Source organism: Solea senegalensis, linkage group LG21, assembly GCF_019176455.1.
Source record: "Solea senegalensis isolate Sse05_10M linkage group LG21, IFAPA_SoseM_1, whole genome shotgun sequence".
Taxonomy (NCBI): domain Eukaryota; kingdom Metazoa; phylum Chordata; class Actinopteri; order Pleuronectiformes; family Soleidae; genus Solea; species Solea senegalensis.
The window spans coordinates 3030038-3040747 of record NC_058040.1 but is presented as its reverse complement, the minus strand read 5'-3'; the positions used below and the strand labels follow the sequence as shown (position 1 = coordinate 3040747).

The following is a 10710-nucleotide window of genomic DNA, read 5'->3' as shown; positions in this document are numbered from 1 at the left end:
TTCACAACTTATCATTAGACTAAAAAAGGTTGTATATGATTTTCCATTAAAAAGCAGATTTACGTTGACGCTGGAAAGGTCTCAAATCAGCAGCTGGACTCACGGACATAATATTTGCTCACTGGTTTATTGGAATAAATGTTCTTAGAGCAGATTAAATTGGTTTGTAGCAAGTGCAAAAAAAGACAATGTCTTGTTTTCCTGGGAAAGTAAAATGGCAACAGAAACAGATTATTAACATGAGTTTTTTTCCCCGACATTTACCAAAGAAAGGTCTGAAATCCAAACATTGAACAGAGGCGTCTGTCAGGAGGAAATACTGATCAACTCTTTTTAATGAACTGATTCTAATGATTCAGTTACACGGAAAACAACTGCCGTACAAGTCCTAGTGACTGTTGTTTTTATGTGTGTGTGTGTGTCGCACACAAAACAAAGTCACGGCAGTTTCATGCAGCCGTGCAGTGATGACTCCGCCCACATTGAGGAGGAACTATAGTGATGGAAAACCAAAGCAAACAGTGTAGAGTCGAGCCGTGCCGAGGCGAGGCGAGCCGGGACTATGTAGTGAAAAAGCGCCATGAGTAACTACAGAAATGTACAATGGCCTAATGTGAGTGTGGACTGGAGTCAATGTGACACTCACTCACTCACTCACTCACTAGCTTCATCACACAGACATTTGTATAGTCCAGTAATTAGGTTGTGCCCCCTGGTGGGTTCTTTGGTTACTGCAGGTGATCACAAATAAATAAATGAATACAAATATCTTTCAGTTCGGTAACTTAATACAAATTGCTTAAAGGTTGGCTTAAATCGAATACTGCATTTACCATAAACATTTTCACATTTAATATCCTGGTTGTGAATTAAAGCTGGATAAAACACTTCTTCTTCTTCACTTGTAAAAACAGGTTAATAAAGTGGGGGCTGTGCGACACAGTGTTCATGTTCTCCTCTGTGCGCACACGGGTTTCCTCCCACAGTCCAAAAACATGCAGAGGTTAACTGGACACGCTAAAGTGAGCATAGGTGTGTTTGTCCAGGGTGTGACCCCGCCCCCTCACCCTGTGTCAGCTGACCTGTGACCCTCATGTGGAGGATAAAGCGGTAGATGACAGATAGATGGATGGATGGTGGTAGGGCGGCAAAATTTTCACTTACTTTGATAATTGATTAATCAGTGAACGTTTAAATTTAATTTCAAAAAGTTATCTGATTTTTCTGTCACTCAAACGTGAATATTTTCTGGTTTCCTGAATTCTCTATTCCGAGTTTGGGAAACATGTTGAACACTTTGATGGACCAAAGAACCAAGAGTCAATGAATCAAACGTCTGTGCAGACACTCTCTAAATACCTCACTGTAACCCTTAACCTAACCCTAAAAAAGCAGTTTTAATAACGGAGGACAGGATGTGAGGACCAACCAAAATGTTCTCACTTCAAAAATCAAGAATGTGTTGAACCCACACACACACACACACACACACACACACACACTTCACTCTGATTATCAATTCACTTACAAAAAAATAATAATAATTGTCATTGCATATAATTTCAAAGCAGCCTTGGGGTGATTTCCATGATCGTTCTTTGGGTCATTCTTTCACCCTCCATGACTCGGCACTTTTACGTAGCCTCAGTCAGCAAAGAATAAAAGTGTAAAACTGAGTAAAGTGTAAAGTATCTGATGAACCTCTGTTTTTTTTTGGTGCAGCAAACCTGGGCTGGGTTCCGGTCCGGTACCATGTTTTCACGTTTGACTCGTGTCAGGTCACTTTGGATGAAGGTCCTGTGAAGTTGAACAACACAGTCCGTCGCTGAGGCGTGCGGTGAACTCGTGAATGTCACGATGACGTTCTGTTGTAGCCGTTCTCCGCGTGTTTCTCCAGCCACAGCTCTGCTAACTGCACTGTCGACGCAAACGTGCTCGCTCTCGAACCGAGGCACATTTTGTACTGTTTCTGCTCGAGACTCGCGTTGCAGTGGACCGGGTGATAAACGTGGAAGATTCCTGGATCATGACTGCGCAACACTTTAAAACCAGTGCTAATAACCTTCGTGTACAAGTCCACGTCTTCCATTCCCCAACCAAAGATGGAGGTGTCGAAGCCTCCGGCTTTTAGCAAGTCACTCTTGAATATGCACGTGATTCCAAAGCCGTAATCTCGCCAGAAACCACTTTTCTTGGTGAGCACATATTTGTTTTCTCTCAGGGTTTTCTCGGCGTACACTATCTTGGGGTTGTACTGACTAAAGACAACGGGGAAGTAGACCTGTTTGCTTTGGACAGTGTTGTCTCTGCAGCGCTGCAAGGCATCAGCACTGAAGACGAGGTCCACGTCACAGAAGAACAGTAAGGTGTCGTTGTGGAGCCTGGAGGAGCCCAGCTCCAGAGCCAGGCCTCGTGAGAAGTTCCCCGTCATGGGGATCAGAGAAATGTCCGCTGTGGGATATTTCCGATGATACTCTTTGATCAGCTGAATATAGGCTTCACTGATCTGACTGCTCTCGTTGTCCACCAGAACAACCGAGAGTTTAACGTTCTGTTTGGCGATTAAACACACCTTCTCAAAGTTCTCCATGAAGTGGACAAAGGTGTCGTAGCGACCGGACAACGGAAGGACAATGTGGACTTTCTCCTGGTTCTGCTTCCACACTTCTCTGGTCGATTCATAGAACTGGAAAGGTGACAGGAACTTCAGGGAGTTGGACAGGAAGGACAGGGACTGAGACTCGGAGTTGATGACAGCCACGAGTTCTGCCACGTCTAACTCCTCACTTTCGGTGAAGAAGGGTCGACTGAAGGCCTGCTGGAGGTAAGCGTGCCGCCTCACGGGCACTTTGATTTTCCGTCCCTTGTGCTTCTTGTACAGCAGCAGCAAATCTAGAATGTATTCCGCTCCGTGCATTGGATCCACCCTGTAGTAGCCGTACTGAATCTTTTTAAAGTCAATAGCACGGCCCTGAGTCTTTGAGTTCTGATTGATGATCTCCATCACCTGCATTATAACGTCCTCCAGTGCAGTCCGGAGCGAGTTCCCCAGGCTCTGCCGCGCGGTCTTGCTTTCGTCTGCAGAGTAAACGTGGCGGCCGGTCAGGAAATCCCACTCGATGACGTCTTTCCTTTCGCTGGGCTGATAGTGCATGTATGAAGGCGGGGAGCCCAGCTGCTGGTCCTCCCACTGCACCTCCGTGTCGCTCAGGTAACTCATGACCAGGCTGTCGCGGTGGAGCAGGACGGTGCGGTAACGCAGCCTGGAGATCTCGCGGCTCAGCGTGAAGCTGTGGAGTCTGTACTGGTAGGCGGGATTTTTGTTGGGGTGCAGTGTGATGGCGTTGTGGATCTTACTGCTGTGAAGTTCCTCGATGAAACCTTTCTTGTTGTGTTCATAGTTCTCGTAGAAGAGCTGCTGCATCTGTGGGAAGAAACATCAACACTTGGTGTTCAGGTCGTCGTCGTCACATTTGAGCGGGAAAATCGATGAGCTATTGTCATCAGGTCGTGACTCACAGGCTACATGTCTACATTTTCACTATATTTTCATTTAGAAACTGAATTTTCAGAAACAAATGATCAGCAATACGTTGAGTCTGCATCCACACTGACACCTGAAAGCGCACATCATGTGACAAAGGCTACTTTGACTAATGAGGAACAACAATGACGAAAAGTAACAAGGATTTCTGTTAAGAAGTTGACACTGAAACTGAAAGTAGGTGTTAGAGGAACTCTGAAAGAACTGGTCAAGACTCAAACAGTCCTGGAGTGTGGACTCTGGCACACCCGGTGCAGAATGTATGCATTTTTAAATGAAAATGGAGTAATGTGGATGACGATAATGATAATATAATGTCTCTTCCTCCAGGTTTCTACACAATTCCATCGCTCAAATCAACTCAAATGCTGTGGATGTTATTGCTGGGGTATGATGGCAGAGAATGACATAATAGTGTTTTCAACACGAGCTGTCTGTAAGCATGATTACACAAACATTTGATTTCACTCTATTTGACTTTGTCAGTTACAACATATTTGTGAAATTCTTATGAAACAATACTGAGACCATTTTGAAAAATAGTGTGTGTGTGAGACCAGAGTGTATGAACAGAGCTCCATATCCTGATGCTGTAGTCTCTACTTCACCTGATTCACACTACACTCACAGAAAGAATTGAAATTGCAAAAAAAAATATTTAAAAGTTAAATATTTGATTAATATGAATATAATTTAAATATCATGTTTGTATCCTGCAGAAGGGCTTTACACGCTGGTTAGTGTGATGAATATGTACCTTTCTATGTGAAGTAAGTGAGTAAACACAGATTTATTTATTTATTTTATTTTACACAGGGGTGGGTCTTAAACCATAAACTTTGTATTTGAATTAGGGTTGTTTGATCAGCGTGACTGGTGATATCTACGAAGGAGTATTAAAAAAAACAACAAAAAAACAGTACAAGAAAAGAAATGTCAGGCAAAAAAATTAATTAATTTAGAAAATATCAATATAATTTTTTTGGCTGTTTATTTTTTATTGTTTTGGCTGGCCTTAATACTCCTTCGTAGATATCACTGTCCCTGCTTTTGATGTTTTTTTCGGACACATGGCTACTTAATATGCAGCTACTGCCGCGCTCCTCACTGTTACTGCTGCTTCGAGAAGCTGTGTGTGTGTGTGTGTTTTCAGCGTTGAATGAAGATGAACAAGATAAAACACACTGCAGAAGAATTAAATATGTGGCTGTACTTCTTAACGAACACAGAGGCTTGTGGTCATGCTATGCTAGCGGACTTTATCGCTAACGCGTTAGTATTTAAGCTAGCGAACTTTATTCTAACGCGTTAGCATTTAAACTAGCGAACTTTATGCTAACGCGTTAGCATTTAAACTAGCGAACTTTATGCTAACGCTTTAGCATTTAAACTAGCGGACTTTGTCGCTAACACGTTAGCATTTAAACTAGCGGGCTTTATCGCTAACGCGCTAGCATTTAAACTAGCGAACGTTATGCTAACGCGTTAGCATTTAAAGTAGCGAACTTTATGCTAACGCGTTAGCATTTAAACTAGCAAACTTTTTCAGTTTTACACAGACGTTTGGATAAAGTGTAGCGGCCGAAAGAGAGTGACAGGACATGAGAATAAATGAACACCTTGAGCAGACAGTTACTTCTGAGATGACGACATGACGCCAGCGATGCACCCACCGAACCTCTACCTTCTATCTTCTTATGGGGTGAGTTTTCATCAATGTTGTTAATCTACGTTATGTTAGTGTTCAATAGAAGTCACATACAGGGATTACAAAAATGTGTTTTCATGCTGGATGCGTTCTTTTAATGATCCACTGTGCGTTTCAGAACGTTATGTGACAATATTGTTATTAGCTATAGCTCAGTATTGTTGTTTTTAAAATGCAAATGTTACACACATTGAAACGTGTTTGATCAGATGATGGTATTATAAACTGTAACGGAGCATGTGAGCGTCTGCTATTAATATAGAAACCAACCTGATGTGCAGGCCACTGCTAAGCTTTTGGGGGCCCTAAGCTTAATTGGTCAGAAGAACAGGGAGCGCTGGCTCTGCTGATGTGCTTGAATAATGTGTGAATGGCACAGCTTTGTGTATGAAGTATTGACTGTGATGCTAATGATTTAGCAACTCTTTGAACACATCATCATCATCATTCACCTCATTCAGTAACAGACTGATCCATCCACACCAACATAGAGCCCCTTCAATGTATTTTATTTGATTTAATATTAGATATATGTATCTATCGTTGATCCTTCTAACTCTTCAGTATATTACCTTTCTTGTTTTTCATTTTTATGAAATTTATATTAATATTTTATTTTATTTTTCTCTGGGAACCCATCTAGGAGCTCTTCATAGAACCCTTGGAGTCCCTAGACCTGTTTTTGATAAATGTTGTTCAAACTACTACAATAGTTTATCAGGGCTCTCAAGTTTTGAAGTCAGTTCAGAGTGAGATTTAGCTGGTAAGGGCAGGGGTAGGTGAGGGTTATGTGTGTTGTAGGTGTTGGTGGCAGATTTTGAGGCCTTCAGGATGAGGGTAGGGGGCTGACATCTTTGAAACAAATGTAACGAAAAATTTAACAATTAATATATGCATGGCCAGGATATAAAATCTAAAAATGAAATAGTTCAACTAAAAGTAGCCTCCTGACTATGCCACGAAATGAATTAAACTGTATTTACTGCAACTGCACTGTTATTTCAAAAAGAAAAGAAACAACAACAAAAACAGATGATGGAAATATGACTACACTAGTGTAAGGACAAGAAATGATAACAGAGTAAGCCTCACCCCTTTCTATACATTTTTCAAGTTATTTCATTTCGAATGTTAAGAGGTTATTATGTCCAGTTGTTTATATATTGTTCTGTGTAGCAGTGTAGCTCACACAATAGTATCTGTGCTCCAGTTTCTGTGATGAGAAGTAGCTCATACAGAGAGGTGTGGTGTCACTGACAGCTAGACCAGGAGGGGGTTGGACTATGTAAATGTGATGATTCTGTCTTTTGGCTCCCAGAAGGTGTAAATCTTTTAGGCTAAAATTGTCTCTAAAGCAGTTTGAGGAGTGCCTACATTCAAATGGCCACACCTTCAAATATTTTTTGATTCCCATGTTTTAGACATTGATGGAAAGCTTAGAAATCACACTTTCAGAGTCTGTAAATAACTCAAGTCCCTCAGCTTACTTGGTCCTAAACTAAAACTTAAGACCACATGAGCTGAAGAGCTGTACCTCGTACGACCACACGCACTGTGTTCCTCCAAAACGACGCACACAGCGACCCACTTCCACGTCCTCGTGGGTGGTGTACATCTCCCTCAGACAGGTACTGATGTGAGGGACCATCCTGCGAAGTACTTCTCTGCTGAAGATCATCCCGGGGCCTCCCATGCAGAAGTTCTCTCCGGGCTCGAGGGCCAAACGGCCCAATTCTTCAGTCATGCCAAGACCAGTCTGACCCAGGTACAGGGGTTTGCTGCTGTTCAGTGAGCGCAGGAACGACTCCAGCTTCTCACCTGGACCAGAGTGACAGAGGACAAACATACATGGACTGGATGACCTTCTCCAATTTAAATGTAACAAAACCCTTGAAAACTTGTGTTCACACCGGATGCATCGCAAAGTTGTCGTGCAATGACTTTACATACAAAGTCAATGTACAGACGCGATATTCACGCTGGGTGGCAGCAAAAAGAACGCACTGACGCAACGATGCGATAGCCAATCAGCATTGAGATTCTCCGAACGACTGGAGACTATGGAGGAGAGATGGATTATTTCTGTGTGCGGTCACCTGGAGTTGTACAACAACTTGTTTCTCTTACCGGGAACAGAAACAAGAAAGACAAAGCGTGGCAAAAGTGTCAGTGAAGAAGTTTGTTGCTTGTGTTGACCTGAGTGAGTGAGTGAGTGCATACAACTGATAAAACTGATACTGATGCATACAAAATGATCCCGCGACAGATGCAATGGGTGCAGAGCGACGCGACAAGCGGTGTGAACACAGCGTTGGTGTGTCACTGGTGAACTCTTTTGTGCCTCTCTGGTCTAATGAGTGCACATCCCTTTCATGCAACTTGGTGTCGGATTTCAATACCATGCCACACCCCCTGCAACCAACCCCCCAACCCACTCCTACAAACATTAAGACTATTGCTAAAAGTCTGACTGTAATTTCATACAACATGTATAAACTTGAGTAGTTTTTTTTCATAAACTATGATGTGGTTATGAATCATGTCCTCACACCTGGAAAACTGCCACTGCCTCATAGAACACGCCCACATATGAAACCAGGCTTCAGACTCCACACAAGTGTTGTACTGTTGACTCCAGAGTGAACACAGGAAACACTATGTCTATGTTTTTATCATGGTTGAATTTACCACAATCATTCGATGAATTGATTATTAATCAATGACTATTTTAATGCTCATTGATTAATATTTACTAACATTATGAATGTTTTAACTAACATGTTCAGTTTATCGAAGTTATTCATTTTTATATTATTATAATAGTCTATACAGCCGTTACTGTGACTAATAAATGCTTAATTACAGTTAAGTGATGCATATTCACAGTTATAACTGTGTTCACTTATGAAATACAGTGTACGATTAAATACCTTGATAAACCTGAATAAAGTGATTTAAATGTTTATTTAAACAAGAGTTCAAGGTTCGTAGATGCTGTGATAAGCGTGAATGAATGTGATTGTTTGTAAAGATGACACTCTGTGCATCATAATAATATTAGATTATGTGTTTGTTTGCTGTTTTTTGGAGCCTCGCACACACACACACACACATACACACACACAGAATCACTCACCTTTGATATAAACGTCATCATCTGCCCTCATGAACCACTCATACTGGTCCAGGTAGTGGTCGTGGATGTACTTGAGCATCATGAAGGACTTCTTCTGTGGCGGGTATGAGTCGTCCACTCCCGCCAGAGACACTACGGGTACAGGGACGTCCGTGTGGACAGCAGCTGACCCGGCGCTGGAGAAGAACTCCACCCTGCCGGGTATGGAGCTGGTCCACGTCTGGTGGGCAGCGACGGCGCGAGAGCTCAGGTACTTCTTCGCGGTCATCACACCAACATAGAGGAAGCGCTTGGGTCCTCCGTCCCCGCTTTTGCTCCCCGGCCCCAGCACCTCCTCCTGCTCCCTGCTCCCCGCGCTCCTCCCGAGCACACCGGGAGGACCTTCACCCACGGACGAGTCTCTGTAGAAACAGGTGGGACCTTTTTTCCTCCTGTCGTCCACCTGAGGCGCGAAGAGCCACGACGACGCGGTGAAGCCGAGAAAGACGCCGATAACGACTGTGGTCCACGGCCTCCGTGACTTCAGAGCCATCGCTGTTCACGGTGAAGCCGACGCTGCGTGGGAAGAGCTCATGAATGCAGCTGTTGTTGTTGTTGTCCGGAGCTGAACTGGACCGCCGCCGCCGCTGCTGCTGCTGACGTGTATGGACAGTAGCAGCTACAGCTAGAGGCCCACTGTGACTGTCCTAACGGTCCTAACGGTCCTAACTCCCCCGCTCTGGAAGCACCATGTCCCCCCGTGTTGTGACCGCCTCCTCACTGTGGTCTGGTCCTCGCGACGGTCCGTGTCACAGCCGCGGTTCTCTCGTGCCTCAGTGTGTCACTTTGACTGTTGTGTTTATCTTGGAACTTTGTCATTGATGTGTTCATACAGCTGCTTTTATTACAGGAAGACAACGCTGCATATCATAGCATGGCCTCTAATGGTGACTTCTCTTATAACTGTGTTAGCGCCCCCCACTGGCCGTCAGCACCAATAACACACTATAGAGTCACTATAACGCCCCTCCCCTCAGATCCCTTCCTTTTCAAATAGCCTTTCAAAAGACTGGCTCATTTTTTAGAAGACATTTTTTTAATATAAAATATAAGATAAAAAATACATTATGAGGTAAGATTAGTATCGGAATGATATAAACTTACACAATATATACTTGATTGGTGGAAGTAATTCTGAAATATTCATTATATTTCCATTTGGCTTGTGTTTTCATTGTAAACATTCCATATCCCCATATGCTTTCACAGTGAGCTGATTTGCCCTCACCTAAAAAACCTTTGTGGCACAATAAAAAATAAGCAGGCTGCAATTAACGTCAATGCAAAAACAACTTTACTCAAAAATGTCCCACACAAGAACATAAAAATCAGACAATAATGGGCGTCACAGCGCATTTCATTGATAAAGACTGGACTCATTGACAACAATGACAACATTGGAGCGTGCTAACCATTTTCCAGGTGTTGCCAACAAACCTTTGAATTGGAACTGGCAGAAAGATGGAACGTACTGTCTTTTTGTTACTAGTTCATATAAGAAATGACTGCCCTTTCAGCTGATGTCTAGTGTTATTAGCCTTGGTGGTTTTGATATTCAGCCTGCACTTTAACATATGCCTGGGTTCTGTCATTATTTCTATTCCAGAATATAAGAAATATGCCTTTTTTTGTGCTTCAAAGGAGAGAAATTGTGTTTAAAGTTTAAGGAAAGCCATTAAAACACTCTTTGAATTTAAATATACTTTTTGTGTTGATTCTATGTTCATTCTATGATTTTATATAAATAGATATTTCCATATACGTAGAGCTGTGACTTGAGATGACGTGCACTTAAAAAGCAGGCAAATTCAAAAATCCTCCAGAGAAAATGTCTGCTTTAATTTTACTCCTCATTAAAAAAATGTAATTTATTTTTTTATAAATTACATGTGGTCATCTGAATTTAACACGAGTTGTCTTATATTTTGATGCTTATGAGGTAAAGTTTTGATGAAGTGTTGTAATGTGATCGACCACCAGGTGGCAGCAGACTCAAAAGGATTGCGTCTGTCCATTATCAGCTAAGTTGTTTCCAGATCAATAATTTGGTCCTTTAAATTTCACTTTAAGCCTCTTTGAGTCAGGAGTTACCTCTTGGGTATGACAGAGAGAAACAAAAGCTCTTCATCAGGAGAACACGCTGAACAGTATTTGACTCAGAGTTATGAGTTATTGACATCTGATGTAAATGGAACGGGCTCAGTTGTCACTTTAAATTCCTTTGACTGTGAAGAAATCAGATCAGCAGAATCATGATGGCTTGTGTTGAATCTCTTCTTACCC

At 42.4% G+C, this 10710-nt stretch overlaps 1 protein-coding gene across 1 annotated transcript; it reads right to left on the bottom strand.

Moving 5' to 3' along the window:
* Positions 1 to 1209: 1209 nt before the first annotated feature.
* Positions 1210 to 9335, bottom strand: LOC122787048 (chondroitin sulfate synthase 3-like). The gene is made up of 3 exons (XM_044053599.1): positions 8389 to 9335; positions 6787 to 7070; positions 1210 to 3424 (listed from the first exon to the last, which is right to left on the bottom strand). Exons 1-3 carry the CDS (start codon positions 8918 to 8920, stop codon positions 1853 to 1855), a joined length of 2388 nt encoding a protein of 795 aa, XP_043909534.1. The 5' UTR covers positions 8921 to 9335; the 3' UTR covers positions 1210 to 1852.
* Between the last annotated feature and the right edge of the window lie 1375 nt (positions 9336 to 10710).